The sequence below is a fragment of the Acomys russatus genome, chromosome 6 (assembly GCF_903995435.1).
Source record: "Acomys russatus chromosome 6, mAcoRus1.1, whole genome shotgun sequence".
Taxonomy (NCBI): Eukaryota; Metazoa; Chordata; class Mammalia; order Rodentia; family Muridae; genus Acomys; species Acomys russatus.
Window position 1 is genome coordinate 31,329,508 of NC_067142.1, and position 17,703 is coordinate 31,347,210.

At 47.3% G+C, this 17,703-nt stretch overlaps 1 protein-coding gene across 2 annotated transcripts; it reads left to right on the plus strand.

The window, feature by feature from the left end:
• The first annotated feature begins 2,313 nt into the window (after positions 1-2,313).
• Positions 2,314-17,382, plus strand: Elk4 (ETS transcription factor ELK4). Of its 2 annotated transcripts, none has more exons than XM_051147364.1 (5): positions 2,314-2,783; positions 9,574-9,789; positions 12,601-13,470; positions 14,375-14,491; positions 17,056-17,382. In XM_051147364.1, the coding sequence occupies exons 2-5, from the start codon at positions 9,583-9,585 to the stop codon at positions 17,152-17,154; spliced, it is 1,293 nt and encodes a 430-aa protein (XP_051003321.1). In that variant the 5' UTR covers positions 2,314-2,783; positions 9,574-9,582; the 3' UTR covers positions 17,155-17,382. The 2 variants fall into 2 exon arrangements, with proteins under 2 accessions (XP_051003321.1, XP_051003322.1); XM_051147365.1 differs by lacking the exon at positions 2,314-2,783 and adding an exon at positions 2,998-3,454.
• The last annotated feature ends 321 nt before the right edge of the window (positions 17,383-17,703 follow it).

Here is a 17,703-nt window from a genome sequence, read left to right on the forward strand (position 1 = left end):
TCTCTTCAGGCCAGGGTGGCCTCAGTCTTGCTGTCCTTTTGCCTGTGCCTCTGGGACTATAGGCATGCACCATCATGCCTAGCTTGCCCAAATTAGGTTCTGGGTTTGTTCTTGTTGTTGTTTTGAGACAGGGATTCCCTCTGTGGCCCTGGCTGGTCTGAAATTCATTATGGAGAACAGGCGGGACTACAATTTGTGGTTCTCCTGCCTCTGCCTCCTGAGTGCTGGCATCACAGACATGTGCCACCACATGTAGCTCCAAAATTAGTGTTGAAAAACTAACAGCTTTTAGTCAGGTTGCTCTTATGGCTTAGTTACCTCTGTGTGTTTTAATTACCTGGTGTTAAGAGGGGAAGTTTGAGACACAGGAAGTAATGACTATCTTCCAAAAGGTCACAAAGGGATGACAGATTGCATTCTGGAGGGAGCTCAATTAATTTTTACCATGAGTTCAATTGTAGGGGAGAAGTGATAGGTAAAAAGAAATGACATCACCATTTACTGAGTGTGTACTTTGTACCATCTAGAAATCACGCCCTTCATTTAATCCTCTCAGTAACGCTGCACATTATCGGCTCCTGATAATATGCATAAGCTAAAAAGATCAGAGAAGTTAAGCAGCTTATTGAAAGCGACACAGCTAGCAAACAGCCGGGAAAACCAGTAACGCAGACACTGACCTGTCTGGCAACCTGTTAAATAGAAGGTCACGATTTCTACTTCTATTCCTTCAGAGTTTTCTTCGGCAGTCACCAGTTTACTAATGGCCCTACCTCCCTTCGGCTCCTATTTCAAGTTCCTTGTACCGCATCTGAACATGAAGAGAAGGTGGAATGAGTGTCAGGAGGCGGAGGGCTGGGATGGCTGGACTCTTCTGGACATGACCACTGCACTCATGAATTCACAGCAGCCACGGTGGCCTGGTAAAGACCTGTACAGGCGCAGGCAGCCCTTTGTACATTTCAGTGTCAATAGGGCACAGAACCTCACCGCCAGCTGAAGAGCTATTGGCCTTTGGTGGCTGCTAAGAGAATGAGTCAGTTTTCTTCAGGGGTGGTTCTCTGGTAGCTGACCACGCTCCAGTGGATGGCCTCACACAACGCATATATAGGCAACAATTACTTCACAAACAACAGAAACAGGGAACACAAGGTTTAGAGGGGCACATGGGGGGATCTGGGAGGAGCTGGAACGCTGAGGGAGGGCGAATAGGATCGAAATATAGTGTGTGCACGTATGAAATATATATATGATTTTTTTTTAAAGAGACAGGGTTTCTCTGTGTATCCTTGGGTGTCCTGGACTCGCTTTGTAGACCAGGCAGGCCTCGAACTCACAGTGACCCTCCTGCCTCTGCCTCCCTGAGTGCTGGGATTAAAGGAGTGTGCCATCGCACATGGCTTTTTTTTTTTTTTTTTTTTTGGTACACTGATATATTTTTAACATTATCTGGGCATGGTGTTGAAAGCCTGTAATCTCATCACTTGGGAGGTGGAGGCAACAGGATCAGGAGTTCAAAGTCAACCCCAGCCTACACTTCATGAGACCCTGTTTGCAAAGCAAATCAAATTTGTATGATCCGCCGTATGCTTAACACCCTAGCATTGGAGATGCTGAGAGTTCAAGGCCAAACTGAGCTGCACAGTCAATTCCATGGCAGCTTGAACTACAGAAAGTCCGTCTCAAAAAGCCTAAAGAAATAAATAGCTAGGTGGGGCTGAGAGACACAGTCTCAGTATGCAATCAGTGCTAGACTTGGAACTCTCAACTGCCTCAGCCTTTAGGATGTAAACATACTGATAACTATATTGCGGACCTGTGAATTTGGCAGTGACTCCTGCACTCCTTCTTTGGTCATTGCAATTTTTATGATTAGGTTCTCTTGGCCGGGAGTGGTGGCGTATGCCTTTAATCCCAGCACTCGGGAGGCAGAGGCAGGCGGATGGATCACTGTGAGTTCGAGGCCAGCTTGGTCTACAAAATGAGCCCAGGACAGCCAAGGCTACACAGAGAAACCCTGTCTTGAAAAACAAAACAAAAACAACAACAAAAAAAGTGACTTAAAAGTCCTGGAACTAGCGAAGTTGGTGGCCAACTGGAAAGCTTTCCCCACACCACTAGAGAGGCCATTTGTCATAGATATTGATCTACTGGTGGTAGATGGTCCGGCAAATCAGAGGGCGTTGCCCTAGCACGTCAGCTCCGCCGCCACAGCCCTCACCCCAGGCTGCAACCCCCGAAACCTCAGATCCGAATTCTGGCCTGAGGGGAACGGCGAATGCCCGGTAGAGCTGGAGGCCCTGGAGGGAGTGCACCAAACAGCCTAATAGGGTGCGGGTACGCTACCCCAGGCCAGAAACGAAACACTGGTCTTGGGGCTCGGCTCCTCCCCCGGAAGTGACGCGAGGTTGCAGCGTCGAGGAAGGGCCCAGGCAGCTCCGGGGGGGTTTGAGAGTGGCGGAGGCCGCGGGACGACTGGAGCGCCCGCTGTAGTGAAGAACGTCGAGCGCGCTCCCGGCGAGTGGCAGCCTAACTAGCCACATCGCCGCCCCGGCCGCGTGTGCGAGGGCGGAGGGCGGGGCTCGGGACCTGCGGCAGCGGGAGATGCGGGAGGCTGCAGGCACGCGGCTGGCTCGGCTCGGCGGCCGCCGCCGCCTTCTCGGGCCCCGGCGCGGGAGTCGCCGCTGTTGCCGCGCCGTCCTTGAGTTCCTAGCGCGAGGAGCGGTCGGCGGCAGAGTCTAGCACCGCGATCAAGGGCGAGAAGAATTCCCGCGTCCTGCCTGGTGAGCAGCACACCTATGCCCCGTCAGGGTCTCGCACCGCCGCCCCTCCACCTGGCTCTGCGCGGGCCGGGCGGGGGCTGCGGGCGCGGCAGGAAGTGCGCCCGGCGGCGGCAGGGGCGGGGTTTGATGGCTGGAGGGCGTGTCCTGCTGAGGGTGGGCGGAGCCTGGCGGCGCGCTCTCTTTAGAGGCAGCTCCTCGGTGCTCAGGTGCTCGCAGGAGCGGGCCTCCTCCGCCCTTCCCGCACCGTGGTGGGTCGTGCGAAGTCCCTTGGGCGGAAAGTGGCAGCGGTTTTTGTTTTTCTGGGTGGGGCGGAGGGGGAACAGTTTTAACTTGCCGAAGTGGCAGGAAGTTGGAAAGTGAAAGTGCTTTCATGCCTCGCCCACGGGCCGGAGGTTTGCGTCTCCCCGCACTTTGATCTCGGGGCGCGCGGCCTCATGCCGCATTCTTCCCATCCCCGAGCTGGGCTGTCCGTCCGGCCACAGGTTTTTTTTCTCTACTTTTCAGCAGCCCTCCTCGCTTACTGTACAGCTGTGGCAAGCTTTTCCTTTGAAAAGCATTGGAAACATCTTTTGGGGGAAGAATCTTAACGGGCATCGGCGGGAAATAGGCAATTTGTTGGGTGAAGTCAGAAGACACAGTTGGGCTCTTTCTCGAGCCGTTGCAATTTGAAGGTTAGATCATTTAAGTAAGATTCTTTTAGCAGAACGGCTGCTTGTGTGTGGTTCTACCGTCAGGGCTTTTCCTTTCCCCAACCCCCTCCAGCCCAGAACTTGGAGCTTTTGTATTTCCGGCTGGCAGTGGTGTTTTTGTTAAAACAGTATGATTCAACTTTTCCTTGTAGGAACCCTTTGTTCTTTGATCCTTGGTTTTATTTAAAACTAGAAACTTCTTACATGGAGTTATATTTTTTGGGAAATACTGACTTAAGTTTTGGGATGCCATTATATATATGAGGCAGGGGATGTACTGAGCTCAGTGACCGACACACACACACACACACACACACACACACACACACACACACGAAAAAAAGTATGCATTTAATATCTTCTTTGTGTAGGGTCTTGTGGCTCTCAACTTTGCTCTCTTCCTCCCTCCCTCCCTCCCTCCCTTCCTCCCTTCCTTCCTCCGTCCCTCCCTGCCTCCCTTCCTTCCTCCCTTACTTTCTTCATGTGCTACCAAAACCAGGGTCTGCAGCAGGTGTTCATCAGCTGATCTTCACCTCAGGCTCCCCTGTTCTTTTTTCCCTTGCACTCCTTGGCGAGAGGTAGCAGCAGGTTTCTTTGCCTAGGTGTCTAACCTGTGTTCTCAAGCATGCTAGACAGGCACTCCACCTCTGAGATGCTCTCCAGCCCCTAAAACCCTCTCTGTTAGTATAGCTTAGAGATCAGCCCTTTAATGTTAAACCTTTTTTTTTTTTTTTTTTTTTTTTTTTAACATTTAACGATCAGATTCCTTCATTTGGGTCCGTTTAAGTCTGCCTCTGTCACGCTTCTTTAAAAAAGCCTTTTGAAGCTGCAAATGCTATTACTTAGATGGTGTCTCTGTGTTTGTGCACTCATGGTGGCTGTTTCTGTTTCTCTCTGTCAGTGTGTAGCCCAGGCTTCACAAGCCCACAGCCCCCCTCTGCTTCATCCTTAGGAGAGACAGAATTATAGGCACGTACCTGGACTGTTTCACTTCTGTTTGTTTCTGTGCTTTCTTTGGGGGGCCTGTGAGGGGCAACAGCATCCCATGCAGTCCTTTCTGGCCTGGAACTCACTATATAAACTAAGCAGGCCATGAACCCACAGGGATCCAACTGCCTTTGCCTTCCGAGTGCTGGGATTAAAGATGTGTGTCACCATGCCCAGCCCTGGTTCTCTGTCATAGTTGGGGAAATCGTTGAGGTTCCCTTGTCGGAGTTTCAGCTGTGTGTCAAGGAGTTCATTGCAACAGTAACGTGACACAGAAATTGACTCACGGGGTAAAGGTTATAGTTCAGTAGTGGAGCCCATGTCAACTGTGTGAGGCCTTGGGTTTGATCCTTAGCACCACAGATTTCTGGCGGTGTGTTTCTCTTATTTCTGAGGCATGGTCTCATACAGGTCAAGGCGGCCTTGAGCTCTTGAGTGCCGGAATTGAGTGCAAGTCTCCTGCAGACATCGTTGGTGGGAAGGTGATGGCTCGAGTGTGTTCTTCCTTAGGCTCCTATGTACTGAAGTTGTTTTAGCAGGCTGGACTGGAATCCAATTACCCAAATTGGAAAAACTGCTAATAAAAAAGTAACTTGCCGTAAGAATAGCTAGCATCAGAAGAAAGGTGTGTTTGGTAAACTCAGTGACAGGCGTCACGCCCTCCCCTGGCACACTTGATAGAAAACAGTAATTGCTGTTTTTAACTCCTTAAATAAGTGCAGTGTGTTTGAAGCATAAGTGAAGCTGTGGGGAAGGTGTCTGGTGGGCTGGGTACTTAGCAGGGAAGGAGCTCCTTGTGGGTGGCTCCCACTTCTCCGGTGTTCAGCGCTGGCAGTGGTCTTGCTGGATGAAGGAGAGTAGGACCCGTGTCTCAGTTCCACCGTCAGCCTCGACAGTGGGAGGCATCTCTTTTCTCTTTACTGTCTCTGCTTTTGGATCACACTGTCTGTTCAGTGTCAAAACTGGTAAATGGAGGGTATTTTCATGCTTGAGAGAAACTCTGGAAATGCAAACGTTTTCTTAGCTGGTGCTCACAAATCTGCCCTCTGAGTCACATGCTGTTAGGCTTGGTCTAATCATGCCTGAACTTTGTATGTCGTTTACGTCGGGTTTGTTTGTTTGTTTTCAGCATCTTCCTTGAGAATACCTGACATCACCCGAGGAAATCATACAGCTGTGCTTTTTCACGCACACAGAATGGAGTCACTTCTTAGCTGAGAGTGTTTTCAGCCACCCTAAAAGAAACCTTGTGGGCCGGGCACAGTGGCACGAGCCTCTAATCCCAGTACCCGGGAGGCAGAGGCAGGCGGATTGCTGTAGGTTGGAAGGCCAACCTGGTCTACAGAGTGAGTCCAGGACAGCCAAGGCTACACAGAGAAACCCTGTCTGAAAAGAAAAGAAAAAAAACCTTGTGATTGTCAGCTTTTGCTCTCCAATTTTCTCTCCACTCCTTCCACCCGATGCCTCTACCTCAGCCCCTCGGCCACGTTGGTCTCCCTGTTGTCTGTAGAGTGGTCTGGTCTGAACACTGCATATCACTGGAGCCATACACTGGCTTTTTGTGGCTGGTGCTTTGTACTTCTGTCATGTTTTCAAGGTTCACCTTTGTTGGATCAGCACTTAATTTCTCTCTCTTTCTTTCTTTCTTTCTTTCTTTCTTTCTTTCTTTCTTTCTTTCTTTCTTTCTTTCATGTGTGTGCGCGCGCACGCACGTGTGTGTGCAGGCCAGAGGACAACTTTATTGCCTCATTTCCTTTCTTCACTTAGGTTCTTGACAACAGACTCTGGTTGTCAGGTTTGCACAAGTGCTTTTTTTTTTTTTTTTAAGTTTTATTTATTCTTATGTATACAGTGCTCTGACTGCATGTACACCTGCAGGCCAGAAGAGGGCATCAGATCACATTATAGATGGTTGTGAGCCACGTGGTTGCTGGGAATTGAACTCAGGACCTTTGGAAGAGCAGCCAGTGCTCTTAACCTCTGAGCCATCATCTCTCCAGCCCCACCAAGTGCTTTTTTAACCCCAGAGTCATCTTCCCCTCTCCCCTTTTAAACTTAATGCTATTTTTATCTTTGTGTGCATGTATGAATGTGTAGTGTGGGGTACCAGGACAGCCACATGTGTTAGTCTGCACTCCACCTTGTTTGAGACCGGGTCTCACTCTGCCACCGTGTACTCCAGCCAGCTGCCCCTGAGCTTCTGGAGATTGTTCTGTCAATCTCCTTGGAGCACTGGGATTACAGATGTTCACTCCTACTCTGTGTACATTTTGGGGATTCGAAAGAACTCCTCATGCTATGGACAGCAATTGCTTCAATAACTGAACCATCTTTCCACCCCTCTTGACTTCTTTTACTGGCTGAATAATATTCCATTACATGAATGTACTATATTTTATTATTCCATTCATAAGTTGGATGTTTGAATTGATTCCATTCTTTACGGTTTATGAATAATTCTGCTATGAATGTTCCAGGTCTTGTTTTTTGTTTTGAGACCTAGTTTTGCAATGTGTTTCTGGCTGGCTTAGAACTTGCTAGGTTGATCAGGCTGGTATTGAGCTCATAGAAATCTGCCTGCTTCTACCTCCTAGTCTTGGAATTAAAGGCATGTGCTACCATACAGTTCTTTTATGGGCATGTTCTAGGTGTGGACCTGGTCACGTGGTAAACGTGGCCATAGAGGCATTTACCAGCAATGTGTGAGTTTCAGTTTCTGTCTTTGTCAGCTTATTATTTTATTACACTTTCTGGTTATAATAGGCATGCAGTGGTTTTTTTTTTTTTTTGGTTTGGTTTTTTTTGCTTGTTTTCAGGTTCCTTTCCCTATTATTAATGATGGGAACATCTTTCCGTGTGCTTATTGGCTATTTCCAGCTGTTCTCTGGAGAGACAGCCTGGCTTTTCTTTTTATGTCATACATAACACTTTACCTACTTGGGGGTGCAAGTTCCTTTTATGGTTTTTGAGAGGGTTTGGGGTTAGAACATTCACGAGGGGTGTCTTCTGGCTTGCTGGTATTGACAGCACAATTAAAATTTTTTTTTTGTTTATTTTTTGAGACAGAGTTTCTCTGTGTAGTCCTGCCACTCTCTTTGTAGACCAGGCTGGCCTGAAACTCATAGAGATCCACCTGCCTCTGCCTCTCAAGTGCTGGGATTAGAGGTGTGCACTACCATGACCAGCCCTTAAAATTTTTTGGGGGAGGGGGTTTCAAAACATGGTTTCTGTGTGTAACCTTGGCTGTCCTGGACTTGCTTTGTAGATTAGACTGGCCTCGAACTCACAGTGATCCACCTGCCTCTGTTTCCCAAATGATGGGATTAAAGGCGTTCACCACCAGAGCCTGGCTCAGCGCTAAAATTTTTGATGTACCAATTTGCCTGTCTTTGTAATGTTTCAGTAGAACCCTCATCTGACCCACTAGGGTTTTATTCCTAGAGAAAGGATTTTTCTTAGTTAGTTTTTTGTTTGTTTGTTTTGTTTTGTTTGTTTTTTGAGACAGGGTTTCTCTGTGTAACAGCTCTGGCTGTCCTGGACTTCTGATTTCATTTTCATAGAAGGTGTTCAGTCACTTTGTCACATATAAATAAACTTAGCCTCATAAGGAGTTCTTCCTATGAAGTTCTGTGAGGAAAATGCCTCTGAGACCGCACTACCTTGCTGTCAGCTGGCGTGACTTGACTGCAGTGACAGTCTCAGTGGCAAGGTTGCTAGTGCCTAGCGGTAGGGGCCAGGGTGCTGTACCAGCTGCAGGGCTCAGGATAGCCCCGCAGCGCAGGCTTAGCCGGCTCTAGTGGCAAGCTTGCTGGGATTGGATTGAGAAACTTCTGAAAAGGAAGACCCCAGTATTGAACGACTTTTCTTCTGTTCTTGTCCTGCTCACTAATTAAATAAAACAAGAAACTCTGCAGATTGTGAACGTAACAGAACTTGCAGATTGCACTGAGGAACATTTTGTTGAAATCTCAGTGCTGCCAATTTGTCTGTAAACTCCCTTGCCATAATGTATTTGGAGGAGAAATACCAGTTGGACTAGGAACAAATTATTCCCTCCACCTCAACTTCCTGGTCACCCTGAAAGACACACGTCTTGTCAGATAAACACAGTGGGCTCATTTAGCTACGCATTGAAATGGTCTTCTAAGAGAATGTGACAATAAAACCTTAAAGGTAAAGTTAAGAACTGGTCCTCTAGCCAAGCAGCGTGGCACACACCTTTAATCCCAGCATTCGGGGAGGCAGAGGCAGGCAAATCACTGTGAGTTCAAGGCCAGCCTGGTCTACAAAGTGAGTCCGTGACAGCCAGGGCTACACAGAGAAACCCTGTCTCGAAAAGCAAACCAGAACAAAGAACTGGCCCTCTGTTGACTCCCAGTCTTTAGCTCAGGCCTGCCATTTATAGAACTAGCTTTATTTACAATGAAAGCAGCTTGTTGTCTAAGGTAGCGTTCTTTCCTGTCATGCTGGGCATGGAACCCCAGGCCTTGTGCATGCACAGGTGTTTTGCTGCTGAGCCGTACCCAACTGTGTTTAAGACTTCGGAAGCATAGGGCTAGAGAGACCACTCAGTGGTTAGGAGTGTGTACTGCCCTTGGGGACCTGAGAGCGATGCTCAATACTCACATCCTGCACTCCAGCTCCAGGGAATCTGACACTCTCTTTAGTCCCCCGTGAGCACCACTCTCATGTCCACAAATGCACACACAAACACATGATTTGAAATACAAATAAAATCTTTAAAAAAAAAAAAAAAGATTTCTTAAGGGAGCTGGCCATAATGGTATACAGTTGTAACCTCAGGATTTGAGTGGCGGAGACAAGAGAACTGTGAGTTCAAGGCCGCCGGGACCACACAGGAGACACTGTCAAAACAAAGCCTAAGTAGCATAGCATATGTGAGAATATGGACTGTGGCTTCGGATTGCCCAGGCTTAAGTCTTAGCTTTAGCACTTGTTCTGTGTCCTTCCACGGAGCCCTTAGTAACCCCCTCTTGGAATACGCGACATGATGGTAGGGCAGTGTGATCTTACAGGAGTGTCGTGCGGGACGCGTGGGCGCTCAGCAGCAGTGCCGCGGCCTGCAGTGACCGTCTCGCCCTCCGCTCTTTCAGCCCTTTGCTATGGACAGTGCCATCACGCTGTGGCAGTTCCTCCTTCAGCTCCTGCAGGAGCCCCGGCACGCGCACATGATCTGCTGGACATCAAACAACGGCGAGTTCAAGCTTTTGCAGGCCGAGGAGGTGGCTCGTCTCTGGGGGATCCGCAAGAACAAGCCCAATATGAATTATGATAAGCTCAGCCGGGCCCTGAGATACTACTACGTAAAGGTAAATGCCCGCCCTGACCCTCGTGCTGTACAGAGAACTTCAAAGCAAGAGTTCCTTGTCTCTGTTGAGACGTTGCATCCTAATGTGTTCTATTTCGTCCAGTTGATCTAAAAGCTTTAGTCGTTGTGGTTGTGTTTCTATAAACTCCTTCAAAATCTTTTAATATGTGTGTGGTCAGAGGTCAGAGCGCAACTTGTGAGAGCTGGTTTTCTCCTCTCTTCATACAGAATCCAGGGATCAAACTCAGGGAATTAGGTTTGGAAGCAAGCACCTTTACCTGCTGAGTGAGTTCGCTGGGGGTGCTCATTTGTATTTTACATACATTTGTGTTTCACCTGCATGGATGTCTGCTTATCCTGCATGCAGTGCCCTCAGGTGCCAGAAGAGGGCATCACACCCCTCCCCTTAAAACTTGAGTTAGAGGCAGTTCTTAGCCACTTGACCTGGGTGCTGGGAACTGAGCTGAGCTTCATGCTCCCTAACCACAGAGCCATCTCTCCAGCCCCTGGGATGATCTTGAAAGAAAAAAAAAATATATAAGGTTGGAATACAAAAAAAGTAAATTGGACATGTCATAATTTAAAGATCACCATGTAGGACTAGGGGTGTAATTTAGTTGGTAGACTCTTTGCTGGCATGCATGAGGTCCTGGGCTCGCTCTCTAGCATGGCATAAACTGGGCGTTGTGGCATAAGCCTGTAATCCTCACACTGAGGAGGTGTAGGCAGGGGGACGTGGATGACTTACCAAGTGTGAAGCCAGCTTGAGATCTAGGAGGAACAAAAAGAAAAAGAAACCGGGAGCTGGGGAGCTGGCTTAGTTGGTAAAATGCTTGTAGTATAAATTTGATGTCAGAGTCTGCTGCCCAGCACCTATGTAAAAAAGCCAGATATGGTGCAGCAGAGACAGGAGGATCCCTGGGGCTTGCTAGTCAGTTTGGATAAATTGGCAAGCTCCAGATTCAATGAGAGACCTTGTTTTTTTTTAAAAAAAAAAAAATCACCACAAAAACCCAAAGTAATTGAGGATGACTCCTGCTGCTGTTGTTGGCTTTTGGCTGTATACACAATGTTGCTACATGCACACACAAGTGCGCACCTTCCTTCATACACAGGAACACCCATATATACCCAGCCTACACACATAATTACATCATATGTGCTTGTAGATTGCGTTTTTCTTTTTTAGTTTAGCCTAGGGAACACAAATTAATTCCTTAAAGACTAGCTATTGCCCCAGGTATGGTGGCTCACCTGTAACTCAGCACTCAGAGCCTGAGGCAGGAGGACTACTGTGGGTTCTAGATTAGCAAGGGTAGCTATTTGAAACTGAGTGTTTTGTTTTGGCTTTTCCAGAAAGGGTTTTTATTGTGTAGCTCTGGCTGCCCTGGAACTAGCTCTGTAGTCCAAACTCGCCTCAAAGCCTAATGGTGTGTACCACTACTGCCCAGCTAGAGTTGATTTCTTCGTTTAAATTATACTTATTTTAAAATTTTATTTATATGTATGTGAGGGAGAGGGGGCGGCATGGTTATGTCATGGTATATCTGTGGAGGTCAGGGACAAGTTTTTTGTTTTTTTTTAAGATTTATTTTATGTGCATTAGTGTTTTGCCTGTGTGTGTGTGTGCGCGCATGCCACTGTGTGCCTGGTACCTGAGGAGGCCCGAAGAGGGTGTCAGATCCCTTGGAATGGGAGTTGTTGATGGTTGTAAGCTACCATGTGTGTGCTGAGAATCAAGCCTACATCCTGTAGTGGAACAGCCAGTACGTACGTACGTTTGTTTGTTTGTTTGTTTGTTTTGAGGCAGGGTCTCTCTGTGTAGTCCTGGCTGTTCTGGATCTCTCTGTGTAGACCTAGCTGGTCTTGAACTTAGAGATCCACCTGCCTCTACCTCCTGAGTGCTGGGATTAAAGGTGTGTGCCACCACGCCCAGCTGTAGCAGCCAGTGCTCCGAACTGTTGAGCTGTCTCTCCAGTCCTCCAGAGAATAACTTTTAAGGGTCTGTTCTCACTTTCTGTTGCACTTGTTGAAGCAGGGTCTCTTGTTTCTGCTGCTGGCCTGCAAGTTTCCTGGAAGTTCTCCCGGCTCTGCCTCCCATCTCGGGAGGAGTGTGGGGTTGCTTGGCCATACCAGTACATTTAGCTTTTTACATTCTGGAGGCCAAACTTGCGTCTTCAGTCTTGCTGAGCCATTTCCTCAATCCAAAATTTTATCTGTTCCTATCTTGTGACTTTAAATATTCTCTTGGGCACTGGAGGAAAATAAACATCTCCAAAGAATAGACTTTGACTAAGAATCTGAGCTGTTGCTTTTCTGCACCGTTTTGTAGTTGATCTTACCAGCTTTCCCCAGGCCAGACTCAGTACCAGCTTTCCCCAGGCCAGATTCAGTACCAGCTTTCCCCAGGCCAGAATCAGTTGAAGGAAGGAGGAACCTCACCGTTGTCGTGCTCTGAGACCCCTCAGCTTCCTCAGAATGCTGATGGCTTATACAGTACTGGCACTGTCTGAGACTGCAGTTCAGTGAGTTCTGACTTAATACAGGTATTTAATGGAAAGGGTCAAACAACTGCAGTCTCAGCTTTTATGTGAAATCTTAGTCCAGTTGCTAATGAGGCTTTGAACTGCTTTAATGTCTCTGAACAAGGAAAGACTGTGTTTGGCCTGGGTAGATGAGTGTAGACACTTTTGAGGCTTTTTAAGAGCTACGCCTGGTTCTCAAATAGAGTCCTTCGCTAGGCCCCATTTTCATGAACCATGCGATGTAATTTATAAGAAAGTGTAAGGATGCCTCTCTTCTCTGCCTACAGAACATCATTAAGAAGGTGAACGGTCAGAAGTTTGTGTACAAGTTTGTCTCTTATCCAGAGATTTTGAAAATGGATCCACTGACGGTAGGCAGGATTGAGGGAGACTGTGAAACTGTAAATTCCACTGAAGGCAGCAGCTCCAAAGATGCTGAGAGTGGAGGAAAGGAGAGGCCACCTCAGCCTGGAGCCAGGGCATCCAGTCGCAATGACTACATACACTCGGGTTTGTATTCTTCATTTACGCTCAACTCTTTGAACGCCTCCAATAAGAAGCTTTTCAAGTCAATAAAGATAGAGAATCCAGCTGAAAAACTGGCTGAGAAAAAAGCTCAGGAGCCAACACCATCTGTCATCAAATTTGTAACAACGCCTGCCAAAAAGTCACCCATCGAACCTGTCGCTGTTACCTTTTCAACAAGCCCAAGTATTTCTCCATCTTCTGAAGAGACTATCCAAGCTTTGGAGACTCTGGTTTCTCCCACACTACCTTCTCTGGAAACCCCGGCCTCCGTCTCCATTCTGGCCGCCACCTTCAACCCCACCCCTCCGGTTCCATCCGTCCCCCTTCCTCTAAAGGAGCCTCCCAGGACCCCGTCTCCACCTCTGAGTTCTAACGCAGACATTGACACAGACATTGAGTCGGTGGCTTCTCAGCCAATGGAACTTCCGGAGAACTTGTCACTGGAGCCTAAAAATGAGGATTCAGCGTTGCCAGAAAAAGATAAAACAAATAACTCTTCCAGATCCAAGAAGCCCAAAGGGTTAGAACTGACACCCACCCTTGTGGTCACAGGCAGTGACCCCAGTCCCTTGGGGATCTTAAGCCCATCTCTCCCAACAGCGTCTCTTACACCAGCACTCTTTTCACAGGTAGTTTGTTTGCTCTTTCTCTAAGTGTGACTGCATTCATTTACCCTTTAAGCTGTATCTAGAATTTATACCTGCTAAGTTCAATTTCTGTTAATTAGGTTTATCTTCGAAAGGTAATACGTAAAGCTGGGAAACTCCTTTTCTTACCTTAATTAGAATGTTCAAAACAAAAGAGATTTGATGCTTCATCTTTAATTTAAAAGCCCTCTGTTCTTGGGCCGAGCGCATAGCTCAGATGGTAGAGTGCTTGCCTAGCATGCACAAAGCCCTGGGTTCCATCCTCAGCGTCGCGTAAACCATGCACGGGGCCCCCACACCTGGAATTCCAGCACCCAGGAGGTAGAGGCAAGAAGATCAGAAGATAAAGGTCATCCTTGGCTACATAGCCAGTTTGAGACTAGCCTGGGCTGTGTGACACTCTCTCTAAATAAAGCGGAAGCCACTGATTTACAAGGGTTTCTCCCTCCCCTAAAGAAAGCAAGTTCTCCCCTCACCCCCTTAAAACTGTTGCTATGAGGAACAAACAGAAGGGGCTGAGAGTGGTGTGGGCTTTGTAGTCCAGCTTACCGGCTTCCATTGGGTATTCACCTGATCACCTTGGAGAGCTCCTGAGTGAGCTCACCCCAGATGGTCTGGTGTTATAGGTGCTCAGCTGGCGCTCTACTGTCCCTGAATTTAGGCTTGCTTTCTAGAGTGGAAAGACTCTATAAAAGTTTGGCTATAAAGGGATTATTGCGACCCTTAGCTTTCCTAGGTTATAGATGATTTCCGAGTTTTTTATCATGATAAAATTTCGGGCATGGAGACATTTGGGGAGGAGAACATAGTATGTGGCTTCTGCTTGTGTCTTCGGAAGGTTCGACGATCCTGGCGCGTCCTTGAGTGATCTTCTTGTATATTGCAGACACCCATTTTGCTGACTCCGAGCCCCTTGCTCTCCAGTATCCACTTTTGGAGCACTCTCAGCCCATTCGCTCCCCTGAGCCCAGCCAGACTGCAAGGTGCTAATACGCTTTTCCAGGTAAATTACACAAAGTGTGCCTCCTGCAATGGGGGAATGTTAGATGCAGAAACAGGCAGAGGGATGCCCCACTGCGCGGTGCCATTGTCACACGCCTCCTATTTGATAAATATTTCACAGTCGACTGCAGAGTCATGGTTGCTTTTGATGCAGTAATTGACAGGGGGCTGTGGCTCTCGGTTGCTGCCTGGCATAGCCCAGGAAAATACTGATGTTCTATTGACTGCCTGTGGCTGCTTTTTTTTTTTCTTCTTCTTCTTTGTGCTATGTTAAGTTAAGCCACTGGTAGTCCAACAGTCTGTGTACATACACTAATGCATGCACACACACAGCCACGATGAAGACACAGTCAATGCATTTTGATCAGAATTATAGACCTACACATACGCATAACCTGTTCCCCTCGCTGATCTCCCTCCCATTCTTTTTGAAGCTCTTCCTCCCTCTGTGTGTTGCTTCCCCTCCTGCCTTCATGTCACCTTTTCTCTCTCTCTCTCTCTCTTTTTTTTTTTGGTTAGGGTTACTTGCCTGTGAGTATGGGACTATACCCCCAAAGAAAAATGAATCCTCCTTAGTCAACAGCCATTAGCTAGCATTGCTCCTCAGCTAGGATGGGGCTCATATGCTCCTCTCTGTCCATGCTAGAACGTCAACTTGCTTGATCTTGTGTGAGTAGCCACAGCAGCAGGGAGTTTATGAGTGCAGCACCAGATCATAGCGAGAAGACAGCATTTCACAGCACGGTTCCCCACCCGTCCTCTGGCTCTTCCATTCTTTCTGCCCCCTCTTCCACAGAGTTCCCTGAGTCTTGGGGTGTGTGGGAGATAGATGTCCCGTTAGTGACTGTGCATGGCTTGTTCTCTGCACTTTGACCAGTTGTGAGTCTCATTATTAACCATCATTCACTGCACACACAAAAAGCCTCTCTGAAGGTGGAGAAGTGGCTCAGCGGTTAAGAGTGTGGACTGCTCTTGCAGAGGACCAGAGTTCAGTTCCCATCACTTTTTTGGGGACCTGCACTCGCATGTACAAACCTACACACATAGACACACACTTTTTATGAGGGCTGAGAGCGTATCATCACTGAGTGTAAAGGTGAGTATTCAGAAGGCTGTTCGACAGCTTGTTCATTTAGCAAAACAGTAACAGTAGGTTCCCTGAAGGCCTGCGGCCTCCCAGCCATGGGCTTTTGACCAGGGCTACAGTACTAGGTATGGTTCTCTGCTATGGAGTGGGCTTTAGATTTTAATTAGAAAAGTGGTTGGTTACTCCCATTCATGCCTCAGTAGCCCCAGTGGACATGACTGTCTGGCAGGTCGGTAAGATCCATCACCAGGTAACACTACCAATGACTCTTCTCTTCCAGTGGTCTGCGTACCATGTCCAGCATTATGAAAGTTAGCTAGCAGGAAGGAAGTTTCTAGGTCAGTTCCAGCACGGTTTCTCTGACCTGCAACCAAAGTGTGTGCTGTCTTTAGTAATAGGTCTCAGCAGCTGGTGGGCACCCAGGAGCAGTAGCAATAGCCCACGCTGTTTTGAGGGCCTCTGAGAGCTCCCTGACCAACAACTCATAAGGAGGTATCCCAGTCTTGGCCCTGACATTTGTTTACTTGCTCATGACTTCTGGGAGCAGCATTTCCCACCTTGCAAAGTATCTTCATTCAAATTTTTAAAAAAATAATATGCTTTAGTCAGTTACAAAGTAGCTGATTTACATTAAGATTTGTTTGTTTTTCAAGACAATGTTTCTCTTTGTAGCCTTGGCTGTCCTGGAACTTCAGGACAAACAATTTTTTTTGAAAAAGTTTATTAAAAAATTTAATACAATATAGTTTGATCATATTCTTTCTCTTCTCCCAGTGCCTCCCAGACTCTCCTTAACTTCCTTACCCATCCGTCCTCAAGTTCTCTCTCCATGATATATATGTCTGTATCTTAAAAACAACACAAAACAAAGAAATGAAAATCAACACAAACTAAAAATAATCCAGTAAGACAAAAAAAAAAAAAACAAAATAAAAGGCACAATAGTAACAACAAACAACATGGAGTATGTTTGTGTTGGCCAGCTGCTCCTGGGAGTGAGTCCAGCCCTGGAGTATGGCTGATACACCCAGCAAAAGTTCATGGAGGAAATTGATTTTTCTCTTTGCTAGCTTCTATCAGTTGTGAGGAAAAGAAATCTTTGTTTGCTTTTGCCACAACAATATATTGGGCCTGCAAAGGGGCACAATGAGAAAAGCACTTGCTGTGTGAGCCTGACAGCTTGCTTGGTGCCTGGAACCCACATAAAGGTGGAGAGCCGCCTTCACAGAGTTCTTGGACTGTGCTCACACTAGTCATGGCAGCTGTGTGTGCACCACCCCGCCCTGCCCACACGTGATAAGTGTAAACAACACACAGAAGTACATTATAGTCTTTCATGATGCACAGTTCCGCCTTTGTCTTGAGGACGTGTCTGTGTTCCGCTTTGTGGGGCTAGGACAGACAGGAAGAGAATAGAGAGGTTATTAAGAGGATGCTGACGTGCATAGGATGCTGACGTGCATTTCTTTCCTTCTCAGTTTCCTTCTGTACTGAACAGTCACGGACCATTCACTCTGTCTAGCCTGGATGGACCTTCCACTCCTGGCCCGTTTTCTCCAGACCTACAGAAGACATAACCAGTGCAGTTGTGGACTAAGAGACCAACAAACTAAGAGACAGACATCCGACATGATTCGGTTTGAAATGAGGGCTAGTTCTGCAGTGCTCGTAATAGACCGTTGTGATTTTTCCCATCACCTGCTGAAAGCCTTTTCAGGATTCTCAAACGTTGGACTGTATAAAAATGCCTTAACTGGAGTCCAAACTCCACCTCACTTAATTTTTTAAAAGGTGTTTTGTTGTTGTTGTTGTTGTTGTTGCCTTTTTTTTTTTTTTTAAGCTTTGTGCAAAAATAACCCCACAACGTTGGTCTGTTGTAGTTCAGCAGCTGTGTTTCTCAAGAAAGTCACAGAACAAAGTCACTGGTCCTGGCTGTTAGGACCATTTGGCCAAGGGAAAAAAAATGTATGCTTAGAATCTGTTGCTTAAAGAAATAGTTCTTAGCTATGCATGATGGCCTGCTTCTGCTATCTCAGCACGTGGGAAGCTGAGGCGAGAGGAGAGCGCCAAGAGCTGAAAGCTAGCCTGGTCTGTCCATACAGTGAGACTGTCTCAGAAAGACAAAA